Here is a 24,402-nt window from a genome sequence, read left to right as displayed (position 1 = left end):
TCTCTGTTAACTGAACGAGAAGGCTAATATCGTCCCATGCATTTTACTGACACTGCTAAATATGACAGGTGGAGTCCGGTCTTTAGTTTTTTGTTTGGGCTTGCTGCGTTGACAGCTGTGTAGGCTATTTAATAACTTCATTTTTGTAGAATGAGGTTATTGTATATTGTATTCTATCACGTTGACATTTTGCACTGTTCTGCCTCGCTATATATGCACCAAGGCAAATTCTTCATAGTAGGAAGCCTACTTGGCTGAATTAAAATCTGATTTTGATTGCCCACGCTGAATTCGACCTACAGTCCTCTGACTTGCCAATGCACCTGACATAACCCCACCTGAACCATTATGCTATCGAAAAGTTAGCGAGTCGAGGGCGCAGATGACTGGTAATCATTCAGAGAAGTGACATGTGCACATGACCCTGTAGTTGCATGTCCTTATATGGGGCTGGAGGGGAGTTTACCTATGCTAATTCGGGTGAACTAGGATTCACCATTAAGAGAAGGCAGGTGCGAACTCATCCGGCGGTTTACGACCACATTAATCAGACGGGAGCTTTCTTTAGAAACGTTCTTAGGAAGAAATTTAAGAACAGAACTTAGGAGGATATTGGTGAATGAGGCCCACTGTATCCATAAAAATTTAAACAGAATTCATAGGGCCCTACAACTTATGAGAAGGCAGTACCTAGAGTAAGTGAATGAGAGGATGCAGGGCTACGTGGGAACTGCAGCGGTGTGTGGGTGTGTGTGTGTGTCAATTGGCCGTTGGAGAGAAGAGCACAGCTCTTGTGCACAATATTTGTATTGAAACCTTTTCAAATACAGCATAACATGGACCCAACGAATCGATAATGAAATTCTTTGCCAACTATTTATATAATAAAATTGTATTGATGTCTCGTTGTTGCAGCCCTAGTCATCAATTTTCAGCCATCCATTAGCCTACTATGATAATCCGTCACCATCATAACCAGCTAACCCTCTGATAATTATTCATCACCCTAACATTTTCCCATCTCCCTTCTCCTCTTGTGTCTAGGTTATGCAATGGTCTCAGCAGCCCGTCCAGACCTCCAGGTGCTTGTCTCCCTCTTTGTCTTGCACGGGCTCTCCTCCCTCTGCTCCCAGGCTGAGGTGGCTGTGATTTCCCTCCTGATCAGCGCTCCCTAAGAGGCCAAGATTGCCAAGATCTGCCCTGTGGCGAGCATGACGGCCACCACGCGTGGCTCTCCGGTGGGGGGCAACGACAGCCAAGGCCAGGGACAGGGCCAGGCTCCCGATGCCCAGAGCCAGCCCCCACTACCACAGAACCAGGTCAGTCGCACATACACACCCTACTTGGGATGCACATTTTGGCAAATTTTTCGGACCGCTATCTGACTCATTGCTGACTCACTGCTAACTGACTCATTAATTGGTTATTAACAAATACGCATAAAATAAACTATAACATGCAAGGACGTCAGTCATTGACATCAGTGTTTCCCCTAGGATTTTTTCAGGGGGTCCCTATAGGTCCTCTCCTTTTTTTTTCTCTCTTCTTTCTCTATCTTATAACGCACCCTATGTATGGTCTGTGCTCTCTGAGCACCATTTCTAGTTATTGGATTTATCTACATGGAAGATTTGTGTGACACGCATGCATGCATGAGTGAGTAAGTTACTATTGTTACTATATGAACACAAGTGGTCAGCTGGACACATTTGGAGACGCATGATAGACGGCGATGTGTCTCGCTGTCCACTTTTGATCTGATCGTTTAAAATGCATTCTACAAAAAGTCTAAAAAGTGTCTAAGTGAGACCTGTGAGCTCAACCAGCCTAGCTTGTTTTTTTTGCAGACATGCTCACTTTCTACACATTTGCTCACTTTCAGAGGTTATGATTCCTTAATGTGAGCATGTTCACCTTTCCTGGATTAAGTTTGGAGTGGTGAGGTGAGAGGATATATCCGCTGGAATGTTTTCAGTCAAATCACAAAAAGTACATTTGTTTTGCGTGACCTTTATTTTGAAATTCATGACAAGAGCGCAACCGGAGTTGAAATTCGTTAGGCTCGGCTCGCTGTGCAAATGTTTTGTTACCTCTGCCCCAGCGACAGCGGTGTGCGTTTGTGTGTCTGTCTGGATCCCAATCACAGGGTGGGTCCACGCGCTGCCCAAACATGGCCGGCCGTTCACCTTCATACATTTTTTTTTAGACCAGGTTTATGCTAAAACTACAAGACTGATTTTACATGAAATTTGGTGGAGGGATTTAGCATGGGTCAATTAACAACCCTTTAAATTCTGGAGCAAATCCAACCCGCCCAAACACGCCTTTGACTAGGATTATACGCCAAAACTACCAGACAACTTTTCATGAAACGTGGTGATGGGCCAATTTAGAACACATTCAGTTTTGGCATTACAGAGCTAGTGTTGTCACAATACCACAATTATAACTTCAATACGATACCTGCTAAAATATTTCAATACCAATACTGAAACGATACCACAGGAAAAGTAGGCAAATGGCATAATACAATGTCAGTTGTAGCCTGATCTCAGTGTTTGCTGTCTGATGAGGCAGAGCAGGAAAGTGAAGTATTTAAACTTAATAAATCAAAATATTTAGCGATATATTTCATTTAATTATTTTCTAAAATAATAAGCTTGGGACACTAGAATTATAAACTGAAAGTAGTCTGCTCTCTTAGCCTGAAACTCAGATTGAATTGGCATTCAGATTCGGGGGCTGGAGCCAAGCTACTGATCCCCTCTCCTTCACTCTGTCCACTTGTTTAGAACAGAGTAGATCACAGTTCGCAGCACAAAGCAACGGTGTTCACGTTATTACTCCAGAGTTTACAGAATGCCTCATAAATGTTATGAGGTTCCCTATTAGCATTAGGTTTAAAATTGAAATTTCCAAATAGGCGCTTTTGGAAATCCTCCGCCACCACCTAGTGTAACCAACTAAGCAGCCCTTTCACTTTCCTTCATGAACGTTCTTTGCATTTTAAGTTTTTTTTTCCCGCTAACATTCGCTCCAAACGTTTGCAAACATAAGCAAACGGTCTAAAAGTTGTGCGGTGAACTGGATGCTGGAGTGACAGTTGGCACGCGCACTAGGGAGTAGCAGAGGGGGACAGAGAGAAGCAGAGCGCTACACAGACACGCACACACTAGCCCAGAGGGACAGAGAGAAGGAGAGAGACGCACACTGCCCCACTGTCACACATCAACACTTAGTCAGAAATAAGGCCGTTTTTGATGGCAGGGTATCATGGTACCTTTCTAGTATCGCTATACCGTGCTACACTACACAGAGCAACAGAATGCATTTAAGGGCAGAGGTCTGTGCGCTCTGAGCACCATTTCTAGTTTAGCCTGTTATAGCTCACATCGTCAGCTGATGGGTGATGGACAAACTCTTTACATTACATTACAGATAAACTCACTGCTCCACCAAGTTTTTAGGAATTAGTAACGCTGCTGGGGACTCAAAATTCCGACTGAAGTTATGGAAAGCACACCGTCAGTGCATACCGTCTGAACGGAATATTAGTGGTTTTACTGTGGTATACTGTGAAACCAGTAACCGGCCCATAGACCTGACATACTAACTTAAAGTTAGAATATTTGATATAAAAAAATAATAATTAAAGCTGCTACGCAGCGATGAGGCGGGGCCAGGCAATTACCGACAAGTTTAGGAGCAATAAGCGAGAGAATAGGAAGACAACAAGAAAGTTGACATTTCAATGTTCATTTTGCATCGTAAAACATTTTGATGCATTGTAAGCTCGATTTTGATAATTCAACAATATGGTCAATGAGTTTGTGAATTACAGTCTGAAGATCCAGTGTAGCAAGTTTGGTGTTAATTGATTGAAAAATGTGGGATGAGAGGTTTTGTTTGCTTTTCTTCATAATTGAACATTAAAGGACAATGCTCGTTTTTGACAACCTGGACCTTATTTACGACATATTATAAGAAGTTTGACTCACCGAGATCACTTTTGTGTAGTTTGGAGGCCTGTAGAAGAAATTTAAAATCCAGCGCGAGCCAGTATATCCATGTAATGGCGGTGATCGGGGCAACGAGAATGCAGTTTCTCAAAATCTATTTTCGGCCGCTAAACGGTTGTTTTCATCAATCAGATTGGATGAATCGACAGTTGAGATTCCTCAAAGCGAGGCATTGTTGTGGTTTTCAAATATGGGGTCTTTAGCCTCTGTAATATGATCTTTACACGCCTTTCCCCACTTGCTCCAGCACGCATGCGCACAGGCCAGCGCGCAGACTGGCTATTCTCCGGCTACACTCGCGGCTCACATTCTCTGCGCTACGATCGGATTGTTGGTGCCTAGAATATTGTGTGCAATATGGCTGAATATTTGTCAGATTTAGAGGATCTAGAAAATGAATTAGAATATGACGGACGTCCATATCGTTTTGAGCCGCGAGTGTAGCCGGAGAATAGCCAGTCTGCGCGCTGGCTTGTGCGCATGCGTGCTGGAGCAAGTGGGGAAAGGCGTGTAAAGATCATATCAACGGACAAACCAACAGTTGTCCGTTTTTCCCCAATTGGTGGATTAAAAAAAAAAAGAAGAAAACAACTAGGCGTATATGTACACTGCGCTTGTCTCATGTTTTATAACTTCATTAAGTGAATGACACAAATGAGTAACAATAGGCTAATGATTTCTAATGACCATATAGTTTAAGACCATATAGGCCTGGCCTAGCTATGTTAAGAATGAAGGACACAGCATCCAGGATGTATTATTCTACTGGCAAGTGTGACGAACTGTGACGCAGATGGTCTCATGCTGTGTAGATTTTTTATTTATATTTGTTTTTTTACTTGACCGAAACAAATCTGGGTCCACCAACACCCCATCGACAAAACAATGGACCACACGACTAAATGGGGTCATCTCTATCTCTGCCCACCTCCTTTGCACTCTCATCTCTCCATTCTTCATCCTCAATATAATTTCTTCTGTTCCACCTTCTCTCAAATAACCCTTCTCTCTCTGTGCCTCTCTTCACTATTACCTACATTCTTATCTACTCTGCCGATTTTGCACTACACAGTATCTCCCTCTCCCTGCTGCCTACCATCCTCTCATTTGTCCATCATCTTGTTTCTGCTTCCCTCTCTCCCCCAGTCCACTTTGTAGTCCTAACCCAAACTTTCCCCCCTTGGATTATCAATGTAGTGATAATTCAGTGTAGTAATGCACCTGTGCTGATGTATTACGATGTGTTCTTGCACCAGTGGCCACAGAGCATTGAGAGAAAGACAGAGAGAGACTGGTGTGATTGAATGAACCTGCAGAGGGAGTTGAAGGGGAGGCAGTGTCTCTGCAGGAGTGGAGACACTGCAGCACTGTTTCATTCAACAGTCTGTGCTCATACCTACCTCACACAGGGAGGGAGGGAGAAAGGGGAGGGATAGATTGAGAAGGATGGAGAGAGGCATCAATGAAACAAGCCCCTGAGTGATAGATAAAAAAGTATCTCTCTCTCTCTCTCTCTCTCTCTCTGTGTTAGAGATGAGTAGTGGGGAGACGTGAGAGGCAAGCTGCCTATGTAGGTCAGCCAAGCAGAAGGAGCCTTCTCCACACACCCCCACATTTCCCAAGTTATGCAGCTCTGCTCTTTGCTCGCGCTCTCTCTCTCTCTCTCTCTCTCTCTCTCTCTCTCTCTCTCTCTCTCTCTCTCACATGCAGATTCACAAAAATAAAAAAACAAACTGACGTCACAACCATTGCTCACACAGTTATTAACACAGAGAAGGAATAGACTGAGAAGCACTACACATACACACACACACACACACACACTTGCTTAGTGCTGTTTTTCAATCTCCTGGTGGGAAATGATAAGCTGATAAATCTGAATCACACCATGGAAGATTGTGATTAGATGGCAGTTGAGCCTATTGAGGAGCGCTTTAGAAGAGATATTGCTTCCCCTGTTCGCGCGCTCGCGCACACACACACGCACACGCACACACACACACACACAGTTTCATTGACAGTTCATCATGGTTATTATTCTTAACTAGTCTTCCCCACGAATATCCCTGTTAAGAACAGTATTGACTATGGACATAGACAACCACAAAGCCTGTGTCATATAGGTAATATTTGTTACTAGATGTGTTTGTATGTGTAGAAGAAGGTTATAGGTATATGTGTGTGTGTTTCAGACATCCTCTCCCAACTCATCTAATGAGAACTCTCCAGTGAGCCCAGGGGAGGAGCAGGGTCAGGGCGACGGACCCCCTCAGCTGGAGGAGGAGGAGCCAGCTTTCCCTCACACTGACCTGGCCAAGCTGGACGACATGATTAACAGGTAAATCACGCTCAAGTGCACTCACACATACAGGTGCATCTCAGAAAATTTAAATATTGTTGAAAAAGTCCATTATTTTCCATAATTTAATTCAAACAGTGAAACTTTCATGTATTCTAGATCCAGTACACCAAGTGAAATATTTCAAGCCTTTTTTGTTTTAATCTTTATGATGTACAGTATGTTTAGTATGTAAGTTTTTACACTCAATACTTGGTGGGGGCTCCTTTTGCACAAATTACTGCATCAGCGTGGAGCGTGGCATGGAGGCAGTCAGGCTTGAAATATTTCACTACATGTGTAATGAATCTATAATATATGAAAGTTTCACTTTTTGAATTAAATTACGGAAAATAATGAATACAATATTCAAATTTTCTGAGATGCACGTGTACAGGCAGAAACCATCTTTTGCTTTGTAAAATTGAATGATTTTCCAACTCAGCCACCCTGGCATGAATATTACTCGACCCATGTTGACCCCGGCACAAGGAGTGTTGATGTTCATGGATATGTGTGCGTCTCACATCAAATCAAATGTTATTTGTATTGTATATTCTTACACACACTGTTTGTGCTTCTAGGCCCCGTTGGGTTGTTCCAGTCCTGCCAAAGGGAGAGTTAGAGGTCCTTCTAGAAGCTGCTATAGATCTCAGTAAAAAAGGTAAGAACACTATCACAATCTGCTTGACTTGACTGTGTTCAGACTAGGGATGCACCGATCCTACCAGCCTAGATTGGAACTGGCCGGGTTTGCCCTTTAACGTGCAACTGGTGACTGGCCGATTTATTTTGTATTTTGGCTGGTTTAAAAAACACTAGTAGGCCTATATTATATGGTTTAAAGGAAAAGGCTCTTTTTCGACCACCTGGACCTTATTTACGGCATATTATAAGACGTTTGACTCACCGATATAACTTTGGTGTAATTCGGCGGGCTGTAGAAGAAATTAAAAATCCAGTGCGAGCCAAGTATATAGAGAATGAAGCTTCTAAAAAAATGTATTTTCTGCCGCGAAACGGTTGTTTTCATCAATCTATTTTTATGAATCGCTAGTTGTGCTTCCATAGAGCGAGGGGATTGTTGTGGGTTTCACATGTCTCTGTAATATGATCTAGCCCACAAAACGAAAAGGAATTTCAAAATTAAGGTCACACAAAACAACTTTCTATTTTTCTAGCTGCGACCAGCAGCTCCATTAGCCAGGCTTTGCCAGACCTAATTCGCAAAATGTGAAGGGTCTGGAGCTGCTGAGTTTATTTTATCAACGGTCGCTGACCAAAATGCCTCTGGATGCAATTGGATAGCCCTGTAACCAATCGGAAAAAGAAAATGTGGTGTCATTGTATCAAAAGGGTGCAGTCCTTCTATCAAACCCACTCCATATTAGATAAACAGTTTTTATTGGCATGGCAAATATCTGCCATGTGGAACTCAGTCGAATGGGAATGTGGGCAGACTGATCTGCGGAGAGAAACAGAATGAGCTCGTGATCAGGATAGCAAAGCCAGGCTACAGCTCCATAACTCTTTTTTTTTTTTACATAATTATACAACTGACTTTATGTGCGACCATCGGGGGGTCTCTGATCACCGGTTATGGTTGTTTTCCAACTCAGCTTGTTACAGCGACAGCCCTAAACATTATTTTAAAACTTGTCCTTTTTTTCACCTTTAAAAAACAGTTATCCGCATCGTCCGAATTGGCTGCAAAAAAAATTGCCATCGGAGTCGGCCATACAAATTCATGATAGGTGCACCTCTAGTTCAGCCTAAAGGACAGGATGAAACGTGAAAATATTTTTAATGTCATCCACCAGGACAAAGAGAGCAGTTCATGCTCTTATCAGAGGCTCTCCTCGCTGTCTCTGTTTCACTTTATAAACATGTCTTAACCACTCCCTCATTCTCTCTGAAGGACTGGACGTCAAGTGTGAGGCGTGCCAGAGGTTTTTCAGAGACGGCTTGACGATCTCCTTCACCAAGATCCTGACCGATGAGGCTGTCAGTGGCTGGAAGTTTGAGATCCACGTGAGTCTCGTTTTCTCTCTGACCTTCTCATCCCCACCCTAGCTTTCTCTGTCTCTGCAGCAACCTGGTGATTCGGTAGCATCTGATCTGTTAATGATTTCTGTCCTGCTTTGTTGAGATCTCAAAGGAAGTCTTCAGTTCCTCTGCCTGAGACTTGTCTATAAATTGAGTTTGCGATTAGCTCCCTGATATGCGGGGAGGAAGGAGAGAAGTATGGCCAGGGGTGATCAATGTTCTTTTCATTGGAGGTTAGGGTCTGGCTTTTCTGGTGAGATTGATTAGAAGTGCCTTTCTTACTAAAGAGTGAGTCATCCATCTAGATGTGCGCAGGCGTGCGCACACACACACACACAGGCCAACCATAGCCCTTAAGCCCTCAATATATTTGCTCTTTAGCAACGTGTCTGCGTAGTGTCACACATATTTTGCGGCATGTTAATTTTTGCGTACATGCATAGTCAACCGCAGCCGACGATCCAGTGGAATGCAGGAAAAGCGTGGTGAACATGTACACATAGTTAAAAGCAAGTATACCGCAGGTAGACACATAGCTGAGGTGCATCTCAGCAGAACCCTGGTCTCCTGACCCTCAGTGGAGCTGACCTGAGAGGGGCTCAGGTGAAACCACATCTGCTGCCTCCATGACTCTGCAGTTCTATTGTCCACCCTGCGGAGGGAGGAGAGGAGAGATGGATGATTCCGGAACCGAGATGCAATCGTGCCTTTGTCCACTGTTCCACAGCTATAATCTGTAGGGCTGCCCCTGACTGAAGATTTTCCTGCTCAATTAGTAGTCCTTAATTCAAGCGACTAGTCGTTCCCATGGAGCTATTGCTCGTTCCTTAAAAAAACAAAATAGTTTGTTTACAAGTGCTTGTATGGAGTGAGTCGCAGCAGCTGCCTGTAACGGAATAAGTGGTAGACTGATTTTAAATGTGTCAAAACAACCAGCAAGGAGACCGAACAACATTTTGTTTTTTTCAACACAGTTGGCCGATAGCAGCCCGATCTCAGTCTTCTCATATTATGAGAAAGGAACACAAGTCTGTCCACGTTTGTCAAGGAGAAGTGAGCTCTGTCTCTCATAATGAAGCCGGCCTAGGCTAAGCAATTTAGCTTGCAGTCCCCACGAACACTCGCATGTAACTTTGGAATTTCGTTATGTAAAATTAAATGTGTTCATGTTAAATTATTTAGCATAATGGGAATAATCAAATATGTGATATCCCATAAAATTATCTAGGATATCTTGAGCAGACATACTAGGTTAGCCACCTAGCATGGCCGCTCTATTTAGCCAGATTAAAGTTGGGCTACTTACATGTTTCAGATCATGTCATGTTTGATGTCGTTGAATGATAGGCAAATGTTTGCTTGCAGAGTTTGCATGTCACCTTATTGGGGTCGTTCTTTAAACATTCAAAATTATCGCAATGATTGGATGATTTCCTGCCTGACAGTCTTAATAATTGTGCAGCTCCCAAATGGATTTTGAGGTTGTTTTTTTCACTGTGACTAAACAACTATTGAAAACTTGGTCGGCTAAGACTCTTCTCGTCGACTAACGTTTACTTGTCTTTTGGGGGCAGCCCTACTAATCTGTACCAATAGATGCTGATATGCTGCTGAAGTTCTTCAGGGTTGGGGGTGGGCACTTGAAATCGGCAAAAGTAGTCATACCTTTCCTCATCTCATGTGTAACAGATTTGCACAATGACAGGCTTATTTTATCCAGGCTGCTTAAATGTAATCAGGGCTTGTAAACGGTCTCCCTCCGTCTCCTAACAAACAGCAGGCTATGTTAAGAGACATGTAACAAACTGGTTTCATTCCCCCCATCCTCACAGAGGTGTATCATCAACAACACACACCGTCTAGTGGAGCTGTGTGTAGCCAAGCTCTCTCAGGACTGGTTCCCTCTGCTGGAGCTGTTGGCCATGGCCGCCAACCCCCACTGCAAGTTCCACATCTACAACGGAACACGCCCCTCTGAGACTGTGCCCGCCGGGGCGCAGCTGGCCGACGACGAGCTGTTCGCCAGGCCCCCTGACCCTCGCTCACCTAAGGTAGGTGGCACAAACACACACTTGCATACAAATATATACACGGTAGTATTTTCGCACAGGATTGGAGTGTAGCTGTGGAGAGGGGGAGGTCTTGAGGGCGGTTGACAAGGCAATAATTGTCTGATCTATCTAGCATACACTGTCAAATGGGATGACAAGCAGCTAGTGTAGCAGATAGATCGCTAGCGAGCTACTGAACTGATGGCTCTCTGCATTTTGTTTCCCCACTTCTGCTTAGCGGCAATACCTAGTTTACTCTATATTCTATAGGAGCCTGTCTAGAGTGCTTACTGTGCCTTATTATGAGATGCACTTAAATATCCTATTATGGACTACAGGGATAGCTAACACAAAATGGACTACCATGTAGGTAGCTCTAACTATTTATCTACTCTACTACTGATAGTCCTGTCTCTTATGAAGTATTTAGCCCATGTTTAGTGCTCTGTAAATGTTCCTAATGAATAGATTTAAACATTTTTCCAGAAGCTTGCTCAATCGTTTCGTTGAGAGCGGTCAGGGAAGAATTTTTACTGCTCACCTATTTCAGCCCCTGAGTGAGCGGGTTTTTTGCTTCTCTCTGGAAAATGTAGGGGTAGGATCTACAGATGTCCATCCCCCCTTTGCTCTCTGTAAAGCACATTGTGTTGCCTCTGTGTATGAAATGTGCTATATAAAGTTTGATTTGATTTGATGGAAGTGTTGACAGTTATGAGATTTTGATCATTTGAGTTAGCCTACTGAAATCATTGCAACACGCACCGGAGGATTGACAGGAGCCGTGAGGGCGCAGCATTGGATGATTTGAACTGTCACAGTTAGATTTGCTTTTGTGCGTGTACTGTGTGTGTACTGTGTGTGTACTGTGTGTGTAGCAAATTGGGATAATGAGGCTGTAAGTAGAGGGTACAGGTTGAAGGGATAGTGTGCACAACCAGGCACGATGTTAGCGGTCTCGAGATTTTATTTGATCAGGTTTTGGAAAGAGGAAGGGTTCATTATGAAACTGGGGGGAGATCGGTGGGATACACTACACACACACACACGCACACACACACACACAACTGACTTCCCCAACTGAGGAAGGGACTGACCAAAGAGTAGACAATAGCCTCTTCTGTTGAGACAGAGGATATTGAATCACCTGTCTCCTACAGCCGTGACATTTTATTTGACTTGAGCGAATTTGTTTTTGCATCAGCTGGTAGACTTGGGTAAATCTTTTAATAGTCAGGAACTGTGAGGAGATGTCGGAGCTCTAAACCATCCAGCCAAACCTCATTTAGACACAGTGAGACGATTAGACATCATTGCGAGCTCTACAGGTCACATCCCCTTGCAGTTTCTATAGGAACAGCAATGCAGAAGCGGGGCGTTCTCCTTCTATTGGCAGTTAGCCTGCATCGTGTCTCATTGGCTTGATGCCATGTGGAGCGATGCTCTCTGGCCTAGCCCCAAGGAGCCCAGCCGGACAAAGAGAATGCCACCGTGCTCGGGGCCTGGAAAGAGGGATGCATTAGAGTCTGGATCTGGAGTGGTGGTGTAAATGAGAAAGGGAGAGGGGGAGCTGTTCTTACTGAAACCATAAAAGTTTGCTGAATACAATGTGGGCCGAGGGCCAATATATGAACCTTACTGCAGCAGAGCTCTACAGCTGTTTGTCTGCTTTAGATGGCACTTAGCCCAGTTCTGCTACCTGTGTGGTGTGGGTTTGTTTGTTTCTGTCTGCATTTTCTCCTTATTCAAGGCCAGCCCAGACTGCTACCTAGTGTGCAGATGGAACCGTTCGCTCGGATCTTTACTCAAGCGTTCAGTTTTCCCTCTTTCTCTTCATTTTACAGGGCTGGTTGGTGGATTTAATTAACAAATTTGGCACGTTAAACGGGTTTCAAATGCTGCACGATCGCTTCATGAGTGGCCAAGCACTGAACGTCCAGATCATCGCTGCACTTATCAAGTGAGTAAAAAAAATAGAATAAAAAAGGGCAGCCACACTGATTGAACCAGGTCTCACTACACACTGCATGGTGACACCTCAGCCTGCTCCTCATCACCGTAGTGTCTGCTCTGTCCTCATCAACGTGTGTTGTTGTCTTGCAGGCCTTTCGGCCAGTGTTACGAGTTCCTCACGCTGCACACAGTGAAGAAGTACTTCCTCCCCGTCATCGAGATGGTGCCTCAGTTCCTGGAGAACCTGACCGACGAGGAGCTGAAGAAGGAGGCCAAGAATGAAGCCAAGAATGACGCCCTGTCCATGATCATCAAGTCCCTGAAGAGCCTGGCCTCTAGAGTCCCAGGGCAGGAGGAGACCGTCAAGAATTTAGAGATTTTTAGGTTAAAAATGATTCTTAGGTGAGCTTGAAACCGTTGGGTCATAGTTAAAGGCGGCTGTCATTGTAAATCAGTTATGTTTAGTAATTGAATTCCATTGATAATGGAAACTTGCTATCATTAGAGTAGAGATATCTACTGCATCATCAAGCACCTTAATTGCCATTAACTTTCTAATTTGTGCATGTGCGCACACACGCTCTGTACTAATGAAGGTCATCCTCTCATCCCTAGGTTATTGCAAATTTCCTCTTTTAACGGCAAGATGAATGCACTAAATGAAGTCAACAAGGTCATCTCCAGCGTGTCTTACTACACACATCGGCATGGCAACCCTGAGGAGGAGGAGTGGCTGACTGCAGAACGCATGGCGGTGAGATTCCCCGCCTGTCCTGTCTTTCTGCCTTTCTCTCTTTCTCTGCCTGTCTTTCTTTCTGCCTTTCTCTCTTTCTCTGCCTGTCTTTCTTTCTGCTTTTCTCTCTTTCTCTGCCTGTCTTTCTTTTCTGCCAGCCTCTCTGCCAGTCCTTTCATAAGGTTTATTCCTTCTGTGTCTTCTAGCCATTAACTCACACTCACTCAAAATGTTATTTTGCTCACTCTGCCTCTCAGGAGTGGATCCAGCAGAACCACATCCTTTCCATCGTCCTCAGGGACAGCCTGCACCAGCCCCAGTATGTGGAGAAGCTGGAGAAGATCCTGCGCTTCGTGATCAAGGAGAAGGCTCTCACCATGCAGGACTTGGACAATATCTGGGCTGCGCAGGTGTGTGTGTGTGTGTGTGTGCGTGCGTGCGTGCGTCTCTTTAAAGCTCAATGAGAACTTTTTTATAGTTATATATTCACCTTTACTTGCTATTAGTTAATGAATTGGCCTTAGCAAGACCCCCAAAATCGTTTTCGTGCCATGAGATTGCATGAGACCCTGGTAATTTATTATTTTAGAATTTCAGTGTACTGGCTAGCACACTGGTGGGAAATCTTGTGGTGGACGTGTTTTGCGTGTCACAATATCAGGAAGACAACAAACACTTCGCCCCACGTATTTATGTACATGCACATAAAAGAAAGAAGACCAGTATTTGAAGCCATCCTTCCAGAAAGTCCATTGAAGTACCTACAATCTTCCAATCCAGTCTGCTCCACGCACGTTTGTTGTCATATTTTTTTCCCCATCATTACAGCGAGTGAGTGGGGAATTGTGGGAAGTCACGTCCAGAGGGGCCGCCAAAGGGCCGAGATATCTCATGTAGCTTTAAAACACAGACAGGCAACACAAATGGAAACAAATTTAAAAGGACTAAAAACCAAAAAAGCATGATGAGCTCACATATCAAGATCATTTTAGTCAGTTTGCAACCAGGTGAATTAAAAACATCGACAATTTAAGGAATCTGACTAATTCTTTCATTCTGGATTTAAGCACATTTATCTAATTAATTGCTTGAGTTGCAAGACATTTTGCAGCTACTGCCAAAGGAGCTGAATACACAAATGCCCTTTTCCCAAGTTCCATATGGGCACTAGGTGACCGAAAGCATACGCAACGAAACGAAAGAATGCAAGGAGTATTGTCCAGTACTTTTTTCTTTGATAAAAAAAACACACATGGATGTGTTGGATGGGAGCAGACCAAGAATTGAGGATGGGAACAGACCAAGAATTACCTTATAAAGGTGTACCAGTGACAGAGTCTAGGGGTGGCCAGAGCAGCCTATCCAACCCGGGAGTATAACTCACAGTGGTGAATCTGAGCTTTACAGTTTGTAATGAACCTCAAGGCAGCATGGTAAGCTGCCTCAACCTTATGAAAACACTGTGCAGAGGCATGCATACAAAAGCCCGTAGTCCAACACAAATACAAAAGTGACTGACAGTCACTTTTTTACATTAAAAGAAAAGCACAGCTTATTAAAAATAAAATAAAAACCCAGTTTTAGCCTCACCCTTTTCATGTATTTATTAACAACATCTATAATACTTCCCTCCAGAGTTACCACAGAAAGGGATATTATGCTGACTATTCTTAGAGTTGGTGAATAACATAAGTTTGGTCTTATTAGCATTACAGCTGAAATATTTGGACAACATTAAAACATTTTGCAGGTGTTCAATGGCCTGTACAAGAGCACAGCAGTATATGGCACAAAAAGATTATTTATATACATATTGAATAAAACCTAGTAAGAGCTCTGTGGTACGCCCTTATAGACGGATATAAAATCAAAACATAAACCATTATATGTAACGCACTGTGACCTATTATCAAGGTCTAAGGTAGTTTGAGAACCAGGCGACAGCTTGTTCTGAGAGTCCAAATTAAGAAGTCCAAGTTTTAAAACATGATCAGCTGTATCAAAAGCTTTGGGCCGAACAGTAAAGAGTGATGCACAATGCTTCGTCTTGTCAAGTGCAACAGAAATGTCATTTACCATCTTCAATCTTCAGTGCAGCTGTGATGGTATGGACTTTTTTTTTTCTAAATCCTGATTGATACAGCATTACGTAGCTTCATCATTATAACTGAAAATGGGTGTTTGGAATGGCTACTGTTGCTATGTGGTCGTAATTTACTTGTGCTGGAAAATCTAGAACTCTAGAAGTGGTTGGCAAAAATAAACTTTCCAACTGACAGCAAGCAGGACGGGCATCCCTGATGTGTTGCGGTCATAGCGTGAAAGGCCCTTTGTGTTTGTGTGTCTATTTGTCTCTGTGTGTCTCTTTGTCTTTGTGTGTGTTCTTGTGTGAAGACTGAACATGAGAGACCAGTTGACAAAATGCGTTTGTCACCCACAGGCCGGCAAACACGAGGCCATAGTGAAGAATGTCCACGATCTCCTGGCTAAGCTGGCGTGGGACTTCTCCCCAGAGCAGCTGGATCATCTCTTCGACTGCTTCAAGGTGAGTCAGCCAGTACAGCTCGGTTCACCAGGTGGAGCCGGACAGATGGATCACTCAATTAGGATTGGTCAGTGTATCTGTTTGCTGTCTCGTTCACTCAGACCTCATTCACTGTTGAATGTGATTTTCACTTACCAGTGCACCTGTTGTTAAACATGGAAAACATAAACAAATGTAAAAATACGATTTTGAGTTAAGTGCCTCTTTAACCCTGTGTGTGCATGTGCACGCAGGCGAGTTGGACGAATGCCAGTAAGAAGCAGCGTGAGAAGCTCCTGGAGCTGATCAGGCGTCTGGCGGAGGACGATAAGGATGGCGTGATGGCCCACAAGGTGCTCAACCTGCTGTGGAACCTGGCGCACAGCGATGACGTGCCCGTGGACATCATGGACCAGGCACTCAGCGCTCACATCAAGATACTGGACTACAGCTGCTCACAGGTATGTACTGCTGTGTATCAATGTGTGTGTATAGAATGTGTGCCTGTGTGTACATGTATGCATCTCTATCTATCCATCCATCTATCCAGTGGGCATTGAGTACTGACAATGTTTGGCCATTGTGGTTTCAGGACAGAGACACACAGAAGATCCAGTGGATCGACCGCTTTATAGAGGAGCTGAGAACCAATGACAAATGGGTGATTCCTGCTTTGAAGCAGATCAGAGAGATCTGCAGCCTGTTTGGAGAGGCTCCTCAGAACCTCAGGTAAACCCACAGGGTCAGAGGGTCATTCTGGGACTGGGGGGACGGAAATGTAGTCCTGAGTATATTATAACTTAATGAGGTTGGACTACAAGTGCAGATAAGATACGCTTAGCAAAGGTAGAGGATGCAGTGGCACAGAGATAAATGAACTGTGTAGAACTGGCATGAATCTCTGTTGTATTTAATCGGTAGTGTAAGGTTTTCTAGACAATTCCATCTGAAGTGTTAACATTGCACTCAAGAAAATGTCATGTTCTCTTACACATTGCCTCTAGCTACACCCTTAAACAGCACCGCCTTTATTTTTTACACATAATTTGACCACTGATGTCCCTGGCATCTAAATCACATTTCTAGAGGAGTAGAGGCACGCCAGCTGCATTTAAATGGGCATTTCTGTCAACAGTCTTGACTGGGCGACCTTCTCATACCAGCACCATGTTTAAACTAATTAGATGGAGTACTAAAAGTCAAAGATGCCCTATACCGTGCTCACAGTAGTATAGACATGGACCTATGTGCATCACACTTTAGCAACGTAAATTAACACTGCAGTAGTGTTTCTAGTAAATAAAACAAATTTGTAGCACACATGCCTGTTGTTTTTCAGAAAGAAAATGCCTATTAACATACAAACGAACTTAGTGGGGTAAGTTGACAGCTAATTTGGGGGATATTATTGTTTTTTTATGACAATTTGTAACAAAACATAGCAAAAAGTCAAATTTGTTCTGATGTTAACAACACAGATCTGAAATGTAAACGTCTATTCATGAATCAGCTTCAGCAAAACCTTTCTTGTGTCAGATCTGAAATGGCACCCTAGCTCCCATGGAGTGTCCGGGGCCTCAGGGCCCTTCAGTCCGGGGGGGAGCCCTGCAAGGGGCCGGACGCTGGTCCTGTGTGGGGACTAGGGTGTGGTTTGAGACTGAGCCTGGGTTTCCTCTCTACCCGCTCCTGTCAGCGCCAATCAGTCTGTTTGCAGGGAGACATTTTTTGGGGGGCGGGGGGTGGGGTGGGGGGCATTTCTTGGGGGCTTACTCACATTTTCAAACACAAAACAGCTTAGGGATTTTATTGTGGTCGAAATTATTCTGCCGTTCTCGTTGCTTGAGACACAAGTAGATAAACACACACACACACACAAACACAATTTCACAAATTCTCCAGATAGCCAAATTCCAAAAATCAATGCAATTTGAATATTTCATTGGGGACCATGAGTGTTTACAAATATTGTATCAAAAGGTTATTTGCTCTTCATATACATCCTTTTTCTCCCCCTCCCCCCTCTCCCTCCCTCTCGGTTTCTCTCCCCCTGTCCTCCGCTCTCTCCGTCTCTCTCTGCCCCCGTCTCTCTTGACTCTTCCTTGTCTCTGTCCTGCTGTCTCGATGCCTCTCTTTATTCCTTTCTCTCCTCTCTGGCTCTGCTCCCCCCCCCCCCATCTGTGTCTCCTCTCCTCTTCCCCCTCTACAGCCAGACCCAGAGGAGTCCTCACGTTTTCTACCGTCACGACCTGATTAACCAGCTGCAGCACAACCATGCGCTGGTCACTCTGGTGGCTGAGAATCTGTCTGCCTACATGGAGACCATGAGGCACTTCTCCAAAGGTAGGCAACCGCTCTCCGTCTGATGTCCGGCCGCACCGGCCTACATCCAGTATTTACGTGGCCTTTAAAAATGTAGCGTACTTGGAGCACTGACGTGGATGGTGACCCAGAGTATTGACTCACCTCTGACCTTTTGTGTGTGTGTTCTCTAGCTGAGCATGCAGAGTTTGACCCCCAGACAGTGAGGGCAGGTAGTCGTTACAGCCATGTACAGGAAGTCCAGGAGAGACTCAACTTCTTGAGGTATGACATCACTGGTGGTCTGTTCTTTCTGAGCATCCAATAGTTGAATTAAGAGATCCAGCTTTTATAGCAATGAAAACAACTGTGGTGCAAAAATTAAATCAGCTCTAATGCACGTTACGAAAGCCTTGCAATTCATTTGCAGAATAATTATGATCAATTGCTGTAGCAATAGGTCGGCAATTATTCCAAGTTAAGAACTTTTCGAGGGCTGTATGAAGATAATGCCAAGTGTTAATGACAGCGAGCTCGGTCTGGGTTTATAGCTGCGTGTCTATTTATAGCTGCATGCGCATTGTGAAGATGTGTTTTTATAACTGCGTGTGTTGTGCTCAGGTTCCTGCTGAAGGATGGCCAGCTATGGCTGTGTGCTCCTCAGGCCAAGCAGATCTGGAAGTGCCTGGCCGAGAACGCAGTGTTCCTCTGCGACCGAGAGGCCTGCTTCAAATGGTAACTCCCCACCCATACTGCTGCACTGAGTATCCTGTAGTCCAGCCATTCTCAACCAGTGGTCCACTGGTGGTCCGCAGAGCGCCATCAAGTGGGCCACATAGGAAGTGGTAGCCTAATGCCAAATGGTTAGAATAAAATAGTTTGCTAATTTACAGAGCTAGTTTCTATATCTAAATGTACTCAATAATTCACATAAAATAGTTAAAATGCATACTTTCAATCACCAGTTACGTTTGAATATCACAACACCAATCACATCCGAATGTGTTCAGCTAACGTAGCGTGCTAGCGAACGTTCCCTCGGATGCAAACTTTCCCTCTCCCTCTGGATGCGAAAAGTGACGGACCACCAGTTTTGTTCTCATGTATTTGAGAAGGTGGTCCTCAGAATATTTTTTACAATCAAAAGTGGGCCTTAAGTTAAAAAAGGATGAGAACCCCTGTTATAGTCAATCCATTTGTCAATGTGTGCGAGCGTGAGTGCGAAAGAGAGGTGAGCATCTCTACGTCTCCATCAGGTACTCTAAACTGATGGGGGATGAGCCAGACCTGGACCCAGACATCAACAAGGACTTCTTTGAGAACAACGTTCTGCAGCTGGACCCGTCTCTGCTCACGGAGAATGGGATGAAGTGCTTCGAGAGGTTCTTCAAGGCCGTCAACTGCCGCGAGGGAAAGCTGGTGGCCAAGCGCAGGGCCTACATGATGGATGACTTGGAGCTCATCGGCCTGGACTACCTCTGGAGGGTCAGTCTGTCACACACACACACACACACACTAGTGTTGCACGGTATACCGGTACTAAAATAGTACCGCGGTACTAGAGTGTTCAAAACGGTACTATACTGCATTTGGAGAAAAACTATTTTATTTTTTATTTTTCAATATTTAATTTATTGATTTATGCACGCAAATGCCTTCCTATTGGAGCACAACGCTGTCAGTGGTGACATTGCGATAGTCATGTAGACGTAGCCGGATTCAACGCCGTAAGATGAGCCGGGGCACATGTGAGTAAAGAACAACAATGGAGAAAGCGAGGCGGAGAGTGCGCTCATGGAGAGAGATTGACAGCGGATCACCATTTTGGTTTTGAGAGAAGAGATGGCAGCCGCAGCAGCTTCAGAAAAAACGCAACTAGTTGATAAAGAGGGAGCCCGTAGTGCCTTATGGAAGTATTTCGTTTTCAAAGCCAATGAAGAGGCGAACCAGTTAACGCAGACGCACCACTCTGCAAGCAGTGCTATAAAGTCTGTCTCACCAAGTGAGGTAACACAAAACTTGGCAAAACATTTGAAGGACAAACATCCCTGTTCAAAGAATTCCAAGATCAACAGGTGACTTAGTTGACTAATTCACTCTCCCCTGTTATGTCCATGAAAAAATTGCTCACAGAGTGAATTAAAAGCCTAGTAATAGGCTATACCTACAGCAGCCTACATTGCCATGCAGAAAGCTAGTTAACACTAGGGTTGGGCGATGTGTACTCAAATATGACATCACGATGTGCACATCCAAACATCGCGATGGACGATGACATTGTCCTATTGTGGTTTTAAAAATAAAAGCTCAATCCTATAAAATAGCCTACTGATTTTCATTATTTTATAGGCCTATAACTAATGCATTTACACTGTATTATTTGTCTTTTGATTAAGGTAGGCAAAGCTACCTTTTAATTACAAAACAATAACCGTGAATTTCTTAGGTAGGCCTATAGGCCTCTAGGTTTCAGGTCCCGTTGGCAAGTCTAGGTTCTGATTGCCTGACAACCTAGAAAGAGCCAATCTAAACCTGCCAATCGGAAATAGGCCTAAAGCTTGAAGTAGGGCCCTATGATTTCAGCGGATGGAATCGCAGAATTAGTTAGCCTAATAAAAATGGAATCAACTGTAGTCCAACTGGAGTCCAAAATTCTTCAGCTGTTGTACAGTATTACCTGCAATAAGGGTCTTAGTGGTCTGTACAGCCACTTGTGAAAGTCCCAGTTAACCAAAATCAGAGATTTGCTTGAAAACACATTCTATGTGTTAGTGATGCATTGCTGATAACATGTAAAAATGGGATGAACCATGTGTAGTACAGAATTGTGAAGTTAGACCAGTTTTGTGTTTTTGACCAGTTTTGATTTCTGGATTTTCTGGGCGGGCTTAAAACGGTACTTGATGACGTAGAGCGGTGTTCTTAGCATATCCCCGCCCTAACACTATATAAAGCTAGAACAGATTTGAATCTTCGGTTCTCCTGCTCAATCTTGAGTCTAGAATTAGCTAGTTTTAACCAGCAGTCTAGAATTAGCTAGTTTTTCTTAGTTAGCAATGCCTATGCATAAAACTAAACGAAAATGCATCCTTCCTGGATGCCAGCAGGAATGGGATGATAAGGTCTCCTTCTTTCAACTCCCGAGTAAAGCTGAAATGAGAAGCAAATGGTTAGCATTTTTGAAGAGCCATGGTGTTACAGAGGAGTCTGTCACCGCTAGCGCCCGCCTCTGCAGCAAACATTTCACTCCCGAAAGCTTCTGCAATTATAATATGAGGCTTTTGGGTTTCACGGACTCACGACTGGTCCTGGTGAATTCGGCGGAGCCAACCATCTCCCTCCCCGGCCTCCATTCTCCTCCTGTCGCATCAACCTTTGGTGCCGACACCGCTGTGCTTATAGCTAATTAACGTTATAACGTTAGTTAGGTAACGTAAGCAATAGGAAAATACACTGCTACGTTAATCTACAAAATATGTGTCTTAACATTTATGTGGTAATGTCAGCTATGATGAATTATATGTAATCTTAGGAGGAATTATAGCTAACATTAGCTATGTAGTTTGTTGCAGATGGGAGTGTGTATATAACCTTAGTCTAGCTAACATAGCTAGCAGCACCGACCAGGCGACCACCCACCAAATAACGTTACGGATGATATATTATGACTATAAGCGTTAATTATACAGAAACTGCCTGCCATATTTGTGGCACCTGATGTGCGTATGGGTTCACCGGTAATGGTTACAGTATATTTGTCCAGCGGGAGACCGGGAGGCGGGAGCGAGGGGGATGGTTAGGTAGACCAGCTGCAGCTGGAGAAAGACGCACCCTCTCCCAGCGAAGCGGTGCTCGGCGGCTACTGGCTGAACATTCCAGTTCTGTTGGATATGTTGCGGGAAAGTTGAAGCCGAGTGCTCGTTATTCTCACACATAACATTGCCAACGAGAGTGGATGAGTCTGTCCCGATTATGAACTCCGGTAGTGTACGCTTCTTCGCGCAATCAGCGCTGTTCAAGCCAGTGACTAAAAGGTACATTTTAAACAACTTTTTCCATTGATCCCAAGGGACGACAGGATCGCCTGTTAGGGATAGGAATGGGTCCGGAGGTGGCAGGGAGAAAATAGGGACAGACTCATACATTCCTCGTTGCCTGTTTTTGTATTTTGCATCTAAGGGCAGTAACACTGGCGCGTTGGTATAGAGTAGCTACAGTTTTACCTGTGTTGTTTGTCAGGAGGTAGGTTAGGAGGAAGCATCTGTGCGTTTGACTCATTAGACAGGTGTAATTTCAACTCCTCTGTTTTCACAAAGCTGTGCCTTCCTACCACAAAAGAGACGGCGTGCCAGTGTGACAATATGCAGACCAGAGAACGGTACTATTTGACAGGTTCTTCCGTCCACACCCCCTCCCCACGCAATTGGGTGTGGCTTCGGTGCCTTCAGCAGACACGCCCCCACAGTCTCAGACCAGAGAATGCTGCTGATTTTTAACCGATTTTGAAGCCTTATTTTATATACTTAGCGACATTTTTAATCAATCAGATTTGGCTGGGTGGTTAATGACATGTTTTCCTGTGGTGTGTGAAGCTCATAACAAAAATTTGAACTGGGTTAACCTGGACTTTAAATGTTTACAATGGAGCCTCAGAGTAACACTGTTTAATGCACTCCTCCCAGAGAGAGCAAGTTGAATGTGATCCATCATATCCAAGTGCCGGATGGGGGCAACTTGGATTGGATGTCTTTGACCCTTTGGAGTGGGATTTTGCTTTTAATTTTATTTATTTATTCTTGGCATTGTTCTAAAGGTTTGTGTTCTAAAATAAAGAACAATAATGACATTTGAGTGTTTCCCCGATTTTTAGGAAAAGTATTGAAAAGTCAATCTAAACAAAAATGTTGGTATTGTGATAACACTAACAAATGCATACATGCTCACACACTCAGATGCGTAGACACACAGATTCTCAGGCCCTTCGACCACTGGTTTTTACTAGTTGACCAGGTTTTCTAGAGAGTTAGTTGATGTTTACTTACAGCCGATTATCATTGAGTTACAATTTTGTGAGTATTACAATTTGGATGTATAGTAAAACCAATAGCAAAAACAACATGGCTCATAATACACATATACAAATGGAAGAGACACAGACAAACACATGCGCACAAATCTACAGTTTGACCTGAAACCCTTAGGGCTAGAATACCTCATCCAGAAAGAGCTCAGGCGCCCTTTGTGTTGAAAGGCTCCAAATGACTGGAAGCTCATTTGGCACCATCTTGAGCGTTTGTCTTCAGGCTGCACAACCCTGTGGAACTGTGTGACAGTCCTGTGACTGTCTCTGAGCCGCTGCAACTGATGGATACCGAGCTGGGATGTATGATGGATGGGGGAGAGGAGGGGGCCCCTGGCCTAGTTGAGAGCAGCTGTGTATTTTGGTGACCTACATTACTCTAATCCTCCTATGTGTGGAAATGCATTGACGGCGTAGGAATCACAGGAAGGCACCTCAGTGCTGTCTCTTCTTTGTGGATCTAGGATGGCTGGGTGGTACATTAGCTTGTAGTCCGTCCCATCTCCTCTCTGCTTACTGGTGTTGTCTAGAGAGAACATAAGCTCCCTAAGGTCATTGGGCCCAGGGTGAGGAGGAGATATCTCAGCACAGCAGTGTCTCACTACTGCATGTTCACTCATCTTCTCCTCGTTCACCACCTCAGGTGCTGCTGCTGTGAAAAATGTATCTGAGCACAGACACTTCTACAGGCAATTATATTGCTAATTATTTTAGTATCTCTCTCTCACTCTCTCTCTCTCTATCTCTCTCTCCCTCTCTCTCAAACACAAGCACAACAAAATGTTCCTGTCTGTCACGAATAGCTTATTAATGAGCCTGGTCACGATGAGTCATAAAAGCTGCAGCCTGCTCAGGTGCTCTGACCTACACACGCATGCGCACACACACAGCTCAGCCCTCCAGTATGATGGAGAGGCAGCGCTGATCTCTCCTGTTGTTGGGTCCTCTCAGGTGGTGATCCAGGGAAGTGACGACATTGCCAGCCGAGCCATAGACCTGCTGAAGGAGATCTACACCAACCTGGGACCCAAACTACAAGTCAACCAGGTACAGTAACAACATACGCCTCTCATTGCTGACCCCATTGATGATCCTGTATAAACACCAACTATATCTTCTCACACTGCCTCCCTGTCTGTCCCCCTGCAGGTAGAGATCCATGAGGATTTCATCCAGTCGTGTTTCGACCGCCTCAAGGCGTCCTATGACACGCTGTGTGTTCTGGATGGAGACAAAGACAGCATCAACTGCGCGCGCCAGGAGGCCGTCCGCATGGTCCGTGTGCTCACTGTGTTAAAGGAGTACATCAATGAGTGTGACAGTGACTACCATGAGGAGAGGACTATCCTGCCCATGTCCAGGT

At 44.3% G+C, this 24,402-nt stretch overlaps 1 protein-coding gene across 4 annotated transcripts in view; it reads left to right on the top strand.

Moving 5' to 3' along the window:
* usp9 (ubiquitin specific peptidase 9) overlaps positions 1 to 24,402 on the top strand; it is a 50,713-nt gene that overhangs the window by 8,119 nt on the left and 18,192 nt on the right. For all 4 annotated transcript variants that reach the window (XM_084451960.1, XM_084451961.1, XM_084451958.1 and 1 more), the window contains 18 exons: positions 1,045 to 1,319; positions 6,212 to 6,357; positions 6,942 to 7,021; positions 8,276 to 8,388; positions 10,236 to 10,454; positions 12,296 to 12,411; positions 12,555 to 12,806; positions 13,020 to 13,158; positions 13,395 to 13,547; positions 15,578 to 15,682; positions 15,916 to 16,122; positions 16,254 to 16,390; positions 17,868 to 18,001; positions 18,154 to 18,244; positions 18,581 to 18,694; positions 19,216 to 19,444; positions 23,991 to 24,086; positions 24,189 to 24,400. In XM_084451960.1, coding sequence (XP_084308086.1) covers positions 1,212 to 1,319; positions 6,212 to 6,357; positions 6,942 to 7,021; positions 8,276 to 8,388; positions 10,236 to 10,454; positions 12,296 to 12,411; positions 12,555 to 12,806; positions 13,020 to 13,158; positions 13,395 to 13,547; positions 15,578 to 15,682; positions 15,916 to 16,122; positions 16,254 to 16,390; positions 17,868 to 18,001; positions 18,154 to 18,244; positions 18,581 to 18,694; positions 19,216 to 19,444; positions 23,991 to 24,086; positions 24,189 to 24,400 — 2,651 coding nt within the window. In that variant the 5' untranslated portion in view covers positions 1,045 to 1,211. The remainder of the gene's footprint in view (positions 1 to 1,044; positions 1,320 to 6,211; positions 6,358 to 6,941; positions 7,022 to 8,275; positions 8,389 to 10,235; positions 10,455 to 12,295; positions 12,412 to 12,554; positions 12,807 to 13,019; positions 13,159 to 13,394; positions 13,548 to 15,577; positions 15,683 to 15,915; positions 16,123 to 16,253; positions 16,391 to 17,867; positions 18,002 to 18,153; positions 18,245 to 18,580; positions 18,695 to 19,215; positions 19,445 to 23,990; positions 24,087 to 24,188; positions 24,401 to 24,402) is intronic.

The sequence above is a fragment of the Borostomias antarcticus genome (genome assembly GCF_949987555.1).
Source record: "Borostomias antarcticus genome assembly, chromosome: 17".
Taxonomy (NCBI): Eukaryota; Metazoa; Chordata; class Actinopteri; order Stomiiformes; family Stomiidae; genus Borostomias; species Borostomias antarcticus.
This window is presented reverse-complemented; position numbering and strand designations above follow the sequence as displayed.